Raw genomic sequence first — 15,405 nt, 5'->3', positions numbered from 1 at the left:
TCATTCCACTGCGGTTGTTGCTTTTCATTAAGTGGTCATTTCCGTCGCCAGGCTCGTCTAATGAGAGCGTCACGCCGCCACGCGCCCATTTATCAAAGCACGTAGCCCTCGATGGAACGCAGTCAACACTCACCAACGCACTCATTCCCCTTTCCTCAATCTGCCGTGGTGTCCCCGTCTCAATTAGTATTGTTTGTCGTTCTGCTGCCCTCCATCCCCCTTATCATTCGGGTGCCCCCATCTCTTCCCGCCATCTCATCGTGGCAGCCGTGTCATTGTGTTTGGCAGCTTCTCATTCTCTTGTCAGATCTCATTTGACTGCTAATTTCATACGTGCACACCTCGCCGTGTGTTAATTCCTCCGAAGGGGTGTTTTTCTGGTTCACCGCTCAGGTTTGCTCCTTTGTTATCAAAGGAGGGAACAAAGTTCCAGAAGAGGCTTCTGCTGGGGTTTTATGAACTTTAGGAGGTTTGAGAATGAGCTCTGTTTGTGGTCTTTACACAAATACACTCACACACAGTCACATCTGCACTCTTGGCAGAAGGAAGCTGGTTGCATCCTCACTGCTGGCAAGATAAATGACATGACTGTGGTCATGGCACAGCGGCGATGCTGTGTAACCTGGCTGTGTGCTTCCAGCTTGTCTTCAGACCAAAAACATCCCATTTATTCTGTCCTGTCCTCATCTCGGGGACAGCATGTTCATTTTAGATTGCGTGCACCTTATGTTTAATGGTTTGGACCATTCAGTTTTGGCTGTTTGTCTCTTTCAGCTGGTGGCTGTGTTTCAAGAAGACCAGCGGTCAGAAACGGAGAGTCCCAGAGAGACCATGTCCAATGGCTTCTCCAGTGCCGACCCTTCTCCAGAACCAATGCAATATTATCCCCATCTGGAGTACGAGGATCTAAACAGAGGAGAGATTGAAGTCAACAGAGGAGAGATTGAAGTCAACAGAGGAGAGATTGAAGTCAACAGAGGAGAGATTGAAGTCAACAGAGGAGAGATTGAAGTCAACGAGGCCATCCTTAAAGCCAGTATGTCCAAACTTCTGCACTTATTCTTCAAAATCACACATATTCATACATATGTTGCATTTAGAAAAACGAGAGGGTCATGTGAGTAATGTCACACTCTGAAGAAGCTAAAGCTCAATCAACACTTAAAGTTTCACAAATAAAAAAAAAAAGGGAGTCCTGGTGTGATAAGGGCGTGTTTTTGGGTGTGTGACTCAGAGTACATTTGTGAAACAAATGCGTGCTGAATATAGCCTACTGTATACAGATGTGTTGATGCAAAATTCCCAACATTCTCACTCTTTACTTAGCAACAGCACCGTTAGATTTTTTTTCACTTTGCACCATTACATTGCTTAAGGTATATAAAAAACACAGATGTGGCATAAACAGCTTTAGAAGAAGACACTAATGTCATATTTTGTCAGACTGCATATTTTCAGGGTTTGTTCCAAACATGGTTGTTTGTTTGTGTTGCTGCTTTCAGTTTAGTCTTTAAGACCTATACTTCATGTCTAATCTGATTGAGTTCAGACAACTTGATTCAGTCACTGCAGACTGTTCTTTCTCCTTACAAGTGGAAAATTAAGAGCCGCATACACTGTAATTAATAGACTGTTGTGCATTTGTTCTGTGGGTTACTGTCCAATCAGCTTGGTGTTATTTATCTGACTCAGTACGTCACCGTTCAATGCCAGAGTTGATCCGTCTCTCATTCGTAAACACCAGTGACCTTGTGCCACTGGAAACCTTGCAAACCTACAGTATGCCATTCATGTTCAGTGTTCCAGACTTCTCAGTATTTCGGTACAGATTGATCTTAGTTTCATGTCTCTAAAGACGACCGCCGCAGACTTGCTGTAGCTCTTTGCAAAGTTCAGTCTGTGATTTCTATTTTAGAAGTTACTTAATGACTTGGTAAAGCCTTTACCATTGTTTTATTTTTTTTCTCATAAGTTTTCTTCACTGAGTTAGATATCACAAGACATGCAGGTCTTTTGATGCTAATGATTGCACAAGGGCATTGTGTATGCATAATTCACCAAAGTGTTTAGAAAGCACACAGACTGTCAGTGGTTTCTATATAACTTTCTTCTAAAATGCCACGTTATTACGTAGCTCATGCATCTATTGCTGTCTGACTCCAACATTTCCGACCAGTAGGGGTGGGGAATTAATTTAAAAAAAGAGTTTTTTGCTCCAAAAATGTAAAAACTATGTTTTTGTTAATAAAATAATTTTTTTTTTCAAATAAATAGAAATGATTTAAATTACAATTTTTGTCAAATTTATTGACCTTTTTACTCGTCATTTTGGGCATTACAGCCGCAGAATGATGGTCTGGCTACTGTGTTGTTTTTTCCTCATTGAAACTTTTGGAAAAATGACGAGTAAAAAAAAAAAAAAAAAGTTTTGTACATTTTTTTCTCTACAAAAATCAGAAAAATTAAGATGCGCTAGAATCGCAATGTAAATCAAATCGGCACCCAGAAAATTATAATAGAAACTAATCGGGACAAAAGCATATCTACCGACCAGGTAATGCTACAATTGGCTGCGAGATCTTAATGGATCAAGGATTGTTGGGTTGTACTGGTTAGAAAGGAGATTTTGACTTTTATTTTTAATATTACCTTTCTGGATAAGCCAGCTCATATACGTGTGTTTATGGTAAATATCTTCACAAGCATTTTTTTTATTTATTTGCTGTCTGATTATAAGACAACAAGAAACTTCAGTTTTTATTTTCTGCATTGCATCATTTATTTTCCCTCTCTACTCTCTACTTTCCCTGTTCAACTCGTCTTTTTCTGCATATATTCGATATTTAATGACTCAGCTGTTTATACAACAGTAAACTAGTTCAAAAGGTTAAATGAAAGCTCCAAATTGGATGCATCTCTTATCTGTCCTGCTCTTACAGGAATAAAAAAAATAGATTGCCTTAAAGTTTTTAAAAGTTCGCCAACCTCATTCTCCGCTCAGTCAGTCATTAAATAAATACCCATCTGTTTAAAATGTGGGGGATTAGAGTGGAAGAAGTGTGCTCAGTATAATGTTGTGAAATGCACAATGCTTTTCCTTTTGCATGCTGTGTAGTAGCAGTGACATGTCCATAATGCATCTATGGAGGAGAATATCATAACTAAAATGTTGAGGCAGGAGCCTAAGGGGGCCTCTGGGGAAATATGTGCTCTGTCTGGGCTGCAGTCTGTTCTCACTGTTGATATGTTTCACTGGAAGTAATCTGGAGCAGCAGTTTGTGTCTGCAGGTTTTATTTTCTTTTCCGTACCTTTGGATTGATTAGTGTTTCTCTTTAGGATAAAGGGAAGAATAAAAGATGAAACGAGCCTGGATGTGATTTAATAAGATGCTGTCTGATTGCTGGGCCATCCTCCAGCCCCTTTTCATTCTCCTCCCTCCATCTGTTGACCACAGAGGAAGAGTGTGACACCCCTACATACACACACAGCTGCCCTTTGCCATCTCGCTCCCTGTGCCCACTTTCTCCCCCATGCCCCATCATCTGCCTCCTCTCTACCCAGCCTTAGCTTTGGCTACTCTGCTATTCAGCTACAACCACCTGCCATCCAGCTTCACACCCACAGCCCCAGACCTTGACCCCGTCCACCCCCAGGAAATACTCTCTCCCCCACCATTTAACACCCTACTCTGCTCGCCTCGTCTCCGCATGACTTCCACTTCTAACTAGATTAGCACTGTAGCCTGTTAGCATGCTCAAGGTCCGGCCAAGTGTGAATGGACTAATTCCAAGCCTCCCCCCTCATGCTCTACCCCACCCACAGATGCCTGTTCCACGCTGTCTTTACCCCAGTGGGACTTCTTCCTGCTCCCACCCCCTAATCTGCTCTCCAGCCCTGTTGAACCTTGTCTAACTTAGTTACGATGTGACCCTGTGACGCCCTTCGCATGGAGCCAGATTGATTGCCATCCAGACATGCAGTCATATGCAGACGACAAAAGAATCAGCTTGCATGTTAAGCAGGCAGTCACAGCCAACACACACCTGTGTTACATCTTCCATTTTCTGCTTTTCTTCTTATCTGACCCGTCTGATGTATTTACTGATTTGAGTCTAATAAACTAACTGCAGACCATCATTAGCTGTATTCACATGGTATTTGTAATGATGACTGGAATAAAAATACTTCATGTTAACTTAATCAAAATATTCCGATCTGATCAAACAAAGTTTCAATCTGATCGAGACAGGTGGGATATGCTGATTGTTGTGCCATTTCATGTGGTTAAAAACAAGCAAAATTCATGCAGAAATGCTCCTTTCTGCAAATGCCAGTTACATCAGCTGCACTTCAATGTGACTTAATCTTGCTGGCGGCAGGGCCGGATAAAAAGTGCATAGGCCCCTGGGCCCAGAGTGTTCCAGTGGCCCCTTTCCCCTTCGCAACATTGTGACAATTGTGAAAGATACATTGCAAAACTACATTTCTAATATCTCTCAGCCAGTGGTACCAATAACAATACACTAGACACTGTTGTGTAACTATGTGGCTTTCATGTACATTTTGTTTAATGTCCAAACTGCTGGTGTTTGCCCCATGTGGGGCCCATGCCCATAATGCCCGTTGGATAATTCGGCCTTGGCTAACTGAAGACATGGCAGGACCAAAACAGACTTGGTCGGTCTTGGCCTGTTTCCACTGGTGGGTCTGACTTGGGATACGATAGTTTGGTGCAGTTTGTTTCGGTAATGATATCTGTTTGACTATTTCCAATGCCAACTGGACCCTTACTCGGCAGGTGGGGTTTAAGCCAGATAATGACGGATGCCTAAGCTACATAATGGCATAAAGCAGCGGTGTCCAAAGTTGGTCCTCCATGGCCGCTGTCCTGCAGGTTTTCCATGTATCCCTGTTCAACATACCTGGCTTCCATTAAATGGCTCCAACAACCAAATTAGTTCTGTAGAATAACTTATTCTTTTGAGTGAGGTGTGTTGGAGCTGGGATGCATGGAAAACATGCAGGATTGTGGCTTTAGAGGACTGGAGCTGGACACTTCTGGCATAAAGCAACTAAGAAGAATGTGACACAGGAACAAAGGATGAAAATTTAGTTTAAAAAAATTTAGTATTTTCTTTTTCCTGGCATATGACTTGAAACAGTAAAATAAACATTGTATATTCATGCTTCCCACTGTTCCCACTTTATTCCTATTGTTGAGTCACACAGGAAGTGACCATTTCTTCAACTAATCAGGGGACTGCAGTGTTACAAGCTCCACCCTTTATGGTTAGAATGGTCCCAATGGAAGGGTCCCCAAAAAGAAGGATGGGTTGGATCTTCTGGCACCCTTCCCTGTGTTTCCCTTCTTTAAATTTTTTTTTAACATTTAACAGAAATAGGGCATGACCTAATTTAGATTTGACTTTTATTTGCATCAAAATAAGATCCTGGATTTTCTTTTACTTTATCTTTGTCTGATATACCACAAATTATCTAAAAAATACTCCTAATTTTCATTTAAATGGTAAAAATGAAACACTCCTTCGTGTCAAGATTAAACTGAAGCCTTATCCTGCTTTGTATATCTTAAAGAAATAAAGTGATTTAAGGGAGAAAAAATGTACATTCATTCATTTTCTGAACCGCTTAATTCAGTTCAGGGTCGCGGGGAAGCTGGAGCCTATCCCAGCTGGCTTTGGGCGACAGGCAGGGTACACCCTGGACCAGTGATCAGTGACTTGAACCAGTGACCTTCTTGCTGTGAGGCCACAGTGCTAACCACTGTGCCACTGTGCAACCTAATGTACAATAAAATGTATAATAAGTCAAATAGAAATTTTCAACACATTTTTCTGCATTACTGAATCCAACACTGACCTCTATCATTTATAGTCAGAGCTTAAGATATTTGGACTTGCTGTCACAGTTTAACTGAGATTCATATAAGAACACTGCCATGTCAGCGTGTAAAAAGCTTGATTTATTGTGTAAAAATAATAAATTAAAAAAAAAAAAAAGGCAGTATATGACATATCGAGCTAAGAAAAGGAGGTAGGATCAGACTGGCAGGTTATTATTATATTCCAGCTGTTATACAGAATCTAAACATTTTAATTTTCTTAATTTTTATCTTGGATTTAAATATTAGCTGACAGCTGTATTACAGTGTAAAATAAAAAGCTTTCTCCTTATAATATCCAGAGGTTATAAAACATCTGTCCATGCGTTGAGCCTTTTATCAACAAATCATGTAAACTAACGTTAGGAGGGAATTAGGTTACCACAAACCACGTGAAAGCTTTATCACTGTATTACCTTAAGCTTGTTATTGAAAATAATCTGGTTATCAAGTGGCCGTAATTGCGCAGAGTAGTCGTGGACAGGACCAGAAGTAATTCTGTAATCAGTCAGGCATAAAAGCGCGTGTGTGTGTGTGTGTGTGTGTGTCAGGTTGGACCAGTTGTTTGAACAGGCTGATTGGACTTCACACTTGCCCCAGTGGGATGATTAGAGCTGCATTGATCTGCTGCTGCACTGACACGAACACACGAGCACGCTGCTAGGAAGAGTCCTTATCGCATCATCCCATGAGCAGCCTGAGCCTGGGCCATGCTATCGATTGCCAGAAAAACAAGACCACCCCAGCCCCGAACATAAAAACACACACACACACACACTCACAAATAGAAATGCACATCCAAGCAAAACACTCTAGCTGCTTGTGATATATGTAAGTGTATGACACGCATGCTTGGTGGTAAACAAGCTGCACTGAATCGTGATGCATGCAGACTAACGCTGCAGCATTAAACAGCTGAAAACAAGAGGAAGGTATAATAAGAGGAGTAAATGACTCTGCTTCCAGAGTTGCATAAACAGCCGGATTTGGCAAAGAGGAGCAGAAATGGGTGAACAAAAAAAAAAGTGGAAAACCTTCCAGCGCTTCATGTCTGCACCTGCACAGATTTCAGCAGACAGATAAGTGAAGGACAGAACTTCATTATTGTTTCCTGGCCTTGAAGTCGGCACTGCGACAAGTTGAACCGGTGGCGTTTGTTTACAGTGTGGAGGTATTTTGTGTTCGTAAGCTTGCAGATCTGCCAAGCCCAAAATATACCCTGAGTATTTATTTCGGGCCTCCATGAGTTCTTCGAACTTTTTAAGAGAGGCTGAAAGTTAAAGTGGAAATATGTGCTTTGTTATTTCCAAATCTTTCCTATTTTTATAACAAACACAACATCCAGCCCAGTGAGAAGCACTCTCCATGAGGAAAACATTATCCAAGCATGAAGAGAAGACTTCACAGGGGCAAATGCAACTGATTCATCAAACCATTTATCAGATAAAATCCTTTCAAATTCTATTTGGACTGGTAGAAGTAGGAAAGTGATGCTCATTTCCTGGCTTGAGGGCTGCAGATGCATTGCCACAGCCTAAATAATGACTTTTAAAGCTTGTATTTTATCCATTAGAACACTAAGTTAACCCTTTAAGAGAAGGGTGTGTTTAGATTCATTAAATATGTTATTACTGAGCATCCAGTTTTTTTAAACTTGACCCCCAAACATAAAAAAGCAGTGTTTGTTTATTAAATCAATATTCTGTTTTCAGCTTTTCTTTCTTAAAATTACAATATAGTATTTGTAATAAATACATTTCCTATCCTAAAAATGTCACTGAAACATCCTGTTGGACCACCGTTACCTTTTACCATGGCAACATTTGGTGTGACATCGTTTCTGAAAAGCTTCTGCTGTGTCACATTTATTTCCATCCAGAGTTGCATTAATTTACCAAGATCTTGTAGGGATGATGGGAGAGTCTGGGAAAGCTTTCTCCTGTACTTCCCAGAGATTTTCAGTGGGGTTCAGGTCTGGAGTCCATGTGTGGAAATGGCATCTCATGCTTCCTGAACCACTCTTTCACAGTCAGAGCCTGATGCATCCTGGCATTGTCATTGTGGAATATACCCATGCCATCAGGGTAGGAATGATCTATTGATGGAAAAACCTGTTCATTCGTTGTATTCAGGTTGTCAGCTGATCTTACTGTGTGGATATAATGTTGCTGAACACACATGACCAGTTGCAACAAGCTTGGATTTTAGGCAAAAGACGTGATGGCTGAGTCAGTTCATCCTCCTCTCTTCTCACACTGATGCTCCCACCCCTCTGGAGCTGAGTAGATATTAGAGCTGTGACGATATGCTTTCGTAGCAATTCGATTCCGATTTGTTTGGGTGCCGATTTGGTTTTAATTGCGATTCTCAAAATTCTTTGATATTGCTGATTTTTAGAGACTAAAAACAACAAAAAGAAAATGTACAAAACTTTTTTTGCTTGTAGTTTTTCAACTCAAATAACACAGTCAGCCAGACCATAATTCTGCTGCTATAATGCCCAAGAAGACAAGTAAAAAGATAAAAAATTTTATAAAGGATTATTTTTATTTGAATTTTTTTTTTTTTTTGTCAAAATTTTTGTTAAAATTGTGAAGCAAAAAATAAGATTTTTCTCGATTTGAGTTCCCACCCCTCCTAAATTTGGACTCGTCAGACCACGACCACCGTCCCTTTCTCCAAAGTTCAGTCCTTAAGCTTTCCAGCATGCTTTCTGATTAGGGTTTTTTTTATGACTAGTTTAATCCCAATCCCTTGAATTCTCTTCTGAGTGCGTGTATGCACGAGAGTTTCACTGTTGTTTCTTTACCATGTAATGTTTAGGCGATTATGTAAGATTTTTTTCCAACCATTCCTATTTGAAGACTATGATTCCTCTCTATCCTTACATTTTTTAATAATTCATTGGGCCGTTCTTTACCCAGTTTTAGTAATTACAGCATCTTCTGAGATATATTACTTGCTTGATGTCGATAATTTGACTCTTGTGAAACAGATTAACATCTTTTCAACCACATGATGTGCCTTCTGACATGGCTGTTTAAGAAATGAAAAGCTGTTCACTGCATTAGTTTAAAGGCAGAGTATGTAAGATTTCAAGGCGATTCTTTCCACCACTAGGTGGCAAACACCAGGTCGTGAGCAAAACCACAAAACTGCTACCTCCACAAACCACCACAGGTTGGCAGTAATGAGCAAAACTGACCCCTCACCCCTCCTCCTTGCCAGCTTCAATGAGAGCAGGAATCGCTTGTGAAGTGAAGCTCAGGGCTGCTATGCAATACTGGTGGAAAAAAAGTACTTTTTTTTTTTTTTTACTGGTCAGAAAACATTTAAGAAGGGTCTTTGTCATTAATTAAACTTGTAATTTAATAACGCATCAAATATGGACAGACTGGAACCTACATGTTTAAAAAAACTATCTAATTATGATTGTAGTTATTTTTTTTACTTAATTTATTTTGACAATATTGAAAATCTTACATACTCTACCTTTAAGGTTAAATAAAAGCTGAAATATCATCATCCTTGCAGTAATGGGCGGCTCCTACCTACTCGTGTAGTAGTGTACGTCCATCAGTGTAGAAATTGTGTTTAATTGGTTGTAGGATACGTATTTGCTGCTAGATGTTGACATACAAAACTTTTCAGCATTCATTACATGCTTGCTCTCTGCAGCTAATTCAGATGTTTATTCATATAGAAACTGCGATGCGCGGCTGTGTGATACTGGGTCCCTTCTTTGCAGCCTTTGTTAATTTTGGTGAAGAATCCCTGTAAGAAAATCTTGTTTATGGTCCAAACGGTGGCTGACCTGAGAGAGTCACATGTCTCTCTGATCAATATCACTGCCCCTTAGTGGCTTTTTTTGACCTATGCAGGATCAACACAGGTCAAAGGTCAATGTTAGTGACCCCAGGTTCCTTCACATGACCAGACTGGGCTCTGGGACTCTTTAAGTGGTGGGAGGATTGATGGAGCCCGATTTGACTCTGTGGATAAACGGAGGAGGATTTATGGGGCTGACCACTGGGTAATGGACCCTGACTGTGACCATGGAGCAGCCTCAGTCACTCCACAATGTCGTATCATTGACATTGTAGTGAGGAACAACTGTGTGTGGGCCATGACTGAGCTTTTCAATGATGTAGTCTATTTGTTGAGCTCATTTGGAAAATCCATTACAGTCAGTTTGGAAATATGTTCATCATTCAGTATCTGGGAAATCTACTGGTTCCAGCAGTTAACGCGCTGCCAGCCCAGCTGCCCTTGGATCTGTAAAGGGACCGTGGCACTTAATGAACTCATTGTCCTTGCAGTTTGATAGAGTGCTCTCCCAGTTATCACGATGAAGAAAACGACTGCCAACTTTTTTCCCCATAACAGTGGCAATCTGTAACTCTCTGACCTAAACAATGAACATTTCTGACTCATTTTTAATGTCAATGTGATGTTCATGACATGCAATTCTGGAGCATTTGTTCTGCAGCAGCATTCTGGGCAACTTTACCCCTGAGTTTTGACTTATGACACCACATGAGAATCTAGCAACTGGATATCAACACACTAACTGTTGTCATCGCTTACATGGCTGATCCATCAAGGAACTGCTAAAAGACATTATCAGATGAAAAGAAACAGAAAATGACAGAACTAAAACTGATACAAGAATCAACATCGGACTGACTTTTACAACTGCTGAGAGCTCAGAGAAGAGACAGGATGCAAGATGGACAACGACTTTGTTGTCACTGCCCAAGTTCAGTAGTACTGCCTACAGGACATCTACTTGAGCACAGAACCTCTGAATCTGAGTGCCGCTTTCAACATGGATGAGCATAACATCTTACTAGACCGACTGAAAAACCAGTTTGGACTTTCTGACACAGTTGTTAACTGGTTTATTATGAGTCACAATAAATAACTATTGAGTTCCCTTTGATTTCCTCTTGGGAACACGTTCAACATCTACATGCTCCCACTTGTTCAAATGAGGAATAACAACAAATATGTTACTATATTCATACTGTTGACACACAAATTGACATAAGCTTATCTTAAGGTGATAAAGTCTGATCCAGACATTAATCAAATTTATAGATTAAAGATTGGATGTGCCAGAATTTCTTTTATTTAAATGAAGTTTTAAGATCGAATGAAGACGGAATACAAAACTCAGCTTTAAATATTTGTTTGTTATCATCTATGAAGCCAGAAATCTGAGAGTAGTTCTGTACTCATGTTTTATTAAAACATTTGTAAAGTCTTAAAGAACATATCAAGGATTTAAGGATGATGACTCAGCAGGATTTAGAAGAACTTGTATTTATCCGTAGAGCTGTAACGCTGTCCTTTCAGGTCTCCCTAAAAGGTCCATTAAACAGCAGCAGTTAGTCCAGAAGGCGGCCGTGCCGGTCAGATCATATAACTCCAGTCCTCAGATCTGAAACCGGTTTCCTGTCTGTCATAGATTTGACTTTAAAATCCTGCTGTTAGTTTGCAAAACACTGAAAGGTTTTAACGCCTGTTTTGGATAAAGGTTAAAGACTTTTCTGTTTGCCTTTATGTATAAAAGCAGCTGTTAATTCTTCACTTTGTAACTTCATTCGTTCATTCATTATCCTAACCGTTTAGTCCGATGAAGCGTCTTGGGGAAGCTGGAGCCTATCCCTGCAGTCTTTAAGCGAAAGGCGGGGTACACCCTGGACAGCTCACCAGTCCATCGCAGGGCGGTATCTTTAGACGGTGGGAGGAAGCCGGGGGGGAACATACAAACTCCACACAAACCACTGTCCAAACCTCGCCCCAGTATGTTGATCGAACCCGCAACCTTCTTGCTGTGAGGCCACAGAGCCAACCATTATGCCAACGTACAGCCACTTTGTAACTCCTCACATCTAACTATTATTCTTTTAGTCTTTCTCCGTTTGGGTCCATCTTTTGCTCATTTTGATGATTTCAGTGTGGAAACCAAACCTGAAATGGATCAAATTAAGACCTCAGGGGCAGCAACACCATCATCACTATCTAGAGACCGTAACAGCAGGATGTGGCGGTTTATATCCTGTCTTCTATCAAAATCCATCTGTGCATGTAGTTTTACTCCTGAAATTCACTGCATTCAGCCGGCAAACGCCTTCACCGCGAAGCTTTTTGATAACGATGAGAAGTGTGTGCAGATAGCTTGACCTACTTTAGATGCACACCAAATTATCAGATGGTAAGACACAGAAAACATTGATTTCTCTAAAGCCTTTTGATGCAGGCTGAGAGGTGCAGTTTGTTTGGGATGTTTCTGTTAAATCAAAGAGCATGTCGTTATTGCAGAGCATGTAGTTTTCTACGAATCCTCAGAATTAAATTAGGTCACACGCTGTTTATTTCCTCAATAAAAAACACAACAAGACACACTAGATGTGTTGAAAGAGGAACAAAACAAGGAAACATGTGCTCTAATTAAGAGAAAGCAACATTTTTTAGGCTTTTTTCTAACTTTTCTTCACCTGATTGATCATAAGTCGGCATTTTACTGTTTTATATTCATTTTAAGAGGAAGATTGATGGGAGTTGGGTTCAGCTCCTTGTCCACCAGACAATAACTAATTCTTTCTGATAATTAGTAAAAACTACAAGACAAACCTGGACAGGAAAGTGAATTGACTGAGCATGTGGTTTTGCTTGTTGGAGGCAGGAAGAATATTTGTATGTGTGTCAGGAATGGTCGCAATGATCATTTTTCATCTGTCTTTAATTGCTAACCACACACACACACACACACACACACACACAGTGACCTCTGCTAGTTCCTCCTTTCCCACTTGTTTTCCCTCTCTGCTCTCTTTATTCTGACCACGTTAAACCAGGACCCTGTCGCTGACCCTCCAAAGAGAGATTGATTACAGGAAAAGAAGAGAATTTTGTTTGCTTTCTCTTTCTGTGTCTCAATTTTCTTGGTTTCCTCCTCCTCCTCCTCCTCCTCTTCTGTCACTATCTCTTGTGCCTTTTCTTAGCTCTCCGTTTATCCCACACTTTGCTTTTTCTTTTCTCCTCCTGGTCTTCCGTTTCTTCCGAGCTAGATCTGAGAAGACCCCTCCTTTAGCCAGTTGTTGCAGTGTGTTGCCTCTTCTTGTCCCTGCTCTTGTCGGCTGTGGTAAGGTTGCACATGGAAATATGTGCACTTAGGGGGGCGTGGTGAGAGCAGCTGGTTATATGTGAGTATATTTAGTGGGAGTGTGTGAGGCTGGGCGTATAGCTGGAATAATGAGGCAGTTGCATGTGGGCTTCCAGGGTGGAGTTGGCAAAGGGGCTGTGGTGTTCGCCATTTCCCCCACTGTAACGCTCCTTTTGTTCTGTTCTTTAATTTGACTGTCAGGTGCAGAAAGATGCTTTGAAATCTTACATTTTAGTTGGTTTTGCTCATTTTTGCCGAGTGCCTCCGGGTCTGTCTTACCTGCCAATTTTCCCTGATCTCAGAGAAGATGCAGGACGTTTGCATGGGTAAAGGTTGCCAAATGACTAAAGAAAAGATCCATTAATGCCTTTTCTCTTCTTTCTCCAGCTTTTCCCCACATTTTTTAGTCTTTTTGGAGTTCAAATGTTCCATACAAAAAGCAATAAATACACAAGCTGACAGTAATATTTCTCATTCTAGATACACCTCTGATGGTGAGGAGCAGCAGTGACCCAGCTTTGGCTCTCCTCCATGAATCGACACACACACCTCCACCTGATGATGACCCGAGTAACGGGTTTCCTGAACCAGTAAGTATAGCAGCGGTGGAGAACAACTAAAATCCTCTTCCACCCTCCTCATCAAAATGTGAACAAAAAGTTCACTTCCGAGCTCCTTCATCTCAAAGCCGTCGCTCAGGGGGAGCAAGAGGAAAGTAAACAGATAAGAAAGATGAACATATTGCATTTCCAGTTGCGTACCATTCCCTCAAAACAAACAGAAAAACCCAGTAAGTGCTCCTCTTGTGGTCCAGCTCCGCTCCAGGCTGTAATTTAAAAGGGTCGGCTTTTCAAGTGCTCTCCTCTTTTTTTAGAAACAGGCCGCCATTAAGGAGCCTTTTGTTTGCTGGCTTTTCTTGTCCCTTTGTGGGCGATTGTATGTGTGTGACGGGCAGGACAGAGGCACAATGAGGTCACACTTACGTGTGTGTGTGTGTGTGTGTGAGGGGAAGCTTGTGTAGAAGGGGGGGGAAGTGGAGAAAAAGAGTCCCGTTGTTTGTTCCCGTTGTGTTCAGCTCAGCGGTGACTAAGCAGAACACCGGGATCAACATGCGGGAAGTAAATACAATGACAGCGTCCATATTGCCTGTCAGAGGAAACGCTGGGACTCGTGTACCTCAGATGCTGCAGCTGGACCAGAGAGAACAAGCTCATCATGCAGGACTTCACATATCCTTCCAGCTGCTTGGAAAATTCCACCTGACAAGTGAACACCACCTCCAGGCAGCTGCAGCCTGATTACAGCTGCTGGAAAGAGAGGAAATAAATACACTTATCCAGTTTCCATACCTGCTTTATTCAGTTTATTTGCATCCTTTCCCAGCTGCCGTTTAGAAATAGGCAGGGCTCAGCCTGCAGAGGCCGGCAGCCCAGATGTGGAATTGGCAGATGTGGTGGCTGGAAATGTCTAAATGAAAAGAAACTTACAGATTTTTCTCCTCTCAGACTTCTCTCATCATGACAGCAGAAAGGTGGCCTTCCTGCCTCGCTGTGCTTTACCAAATGGAGCTTAATGGTGAAGCTAAAGCGCCTCATGATGCTTGGGTTTTGTTTTTAACTTTGAATATTGCTAAGTTATATTTTAAAGCTGGACTTGATGTGGGGAAACGAGGGAAGCCGGAGTGTGAAGAGGAGAAAAAGGAGACAGATTTCAGCTGCAGCAACCATCAACATCACGGCAAACACCTATAAGAAGGCAAACTGAGGAAAACATGGGTATCAACATGAAACTATAGCATGAAACCAGACAGAACAACATAAGGTCTGTACGAGCAGAACACAAGGGATGCCTCAACATGCTCCGGCCTCCCAGGGGCCAGCAGGCCCCACTAACCTGAGAACTCCTGTTCAAATGCATGGATGATGCACGTTTAATCAGCTCCACTCAGCATTATAAAACTCCACAGCCACAGTATAATTAGCCTTGTTTTGGCTAAATATACAACACATGAATTTTATAAGGAAATGTTGGTCTTGTGTAGAGTGGCTCTGCAACGTTTATGAATGAAACGTTGAAGAACCTCGAAATGAAATGGACCAATGACAGAATGCAGTTTATGAAGATATGAATGTCAGAAATCTTGTCAATGGGTACGGTTACATGGTGTTTTTTTAAATTCAGAATAAATAATTCGGAATGAACTTATTCTCTTTCGAGTTTACATGAAGATAATCATTCTGAATGATCGTTTACATGAAACACGTCATTTAATTCCTCTTTAGAGCGGCGGGTTGGGAAGGGTTCTGATTGGACAGATGGTGCACATGACGT

At 41.3% G+C, this 15,405-nt stretch overlaps 1 protein-coding gene across 1 annotated transcript in view; it reads left to right on the top strand.

The window, feature by feature from the left end:
• The window catches only part of pard3ba (par-3 family cell polarity regulator beta a), a gene marked incomplete at both ends in the record, with an annotated part of 221,277 nt that overhangs the window by 47,705 nt on the left and 158,167 nt on the right, over positions 1 to 15,405 (top strand). The window contains 2 exons of the mRNA XM_079264124.1: positions 775 to 1,036; positions 13,555 to 13,664. Of these exons, the coding sequence (XP_079120250.1) occupies positions 775 to 1,036; positions 13,555 to 13,664 (372 nt within the window). The remainder of the gene's footprint in view (positions 1 to 774; positions 1,037 to 13,554; positions 13,665 to 15,405) is intronic.

The sequence above is a fragment of the Telmatherina bonti genome (assembly GCF_933228915.1).
Source record: "Telmatherina bonti genome assembly, chromosome: 24".
NCBI lineage: Eukaryota > Metazoa > Chordata > Actinopteri > Atheriniformes > Telmatherinidae > Telmatherina > Telmatherina bonti.
Note: the sequence above shows the minus strand (reverse complement) of the source record. Positions and strands in the feature narration are given on the sequence as shown.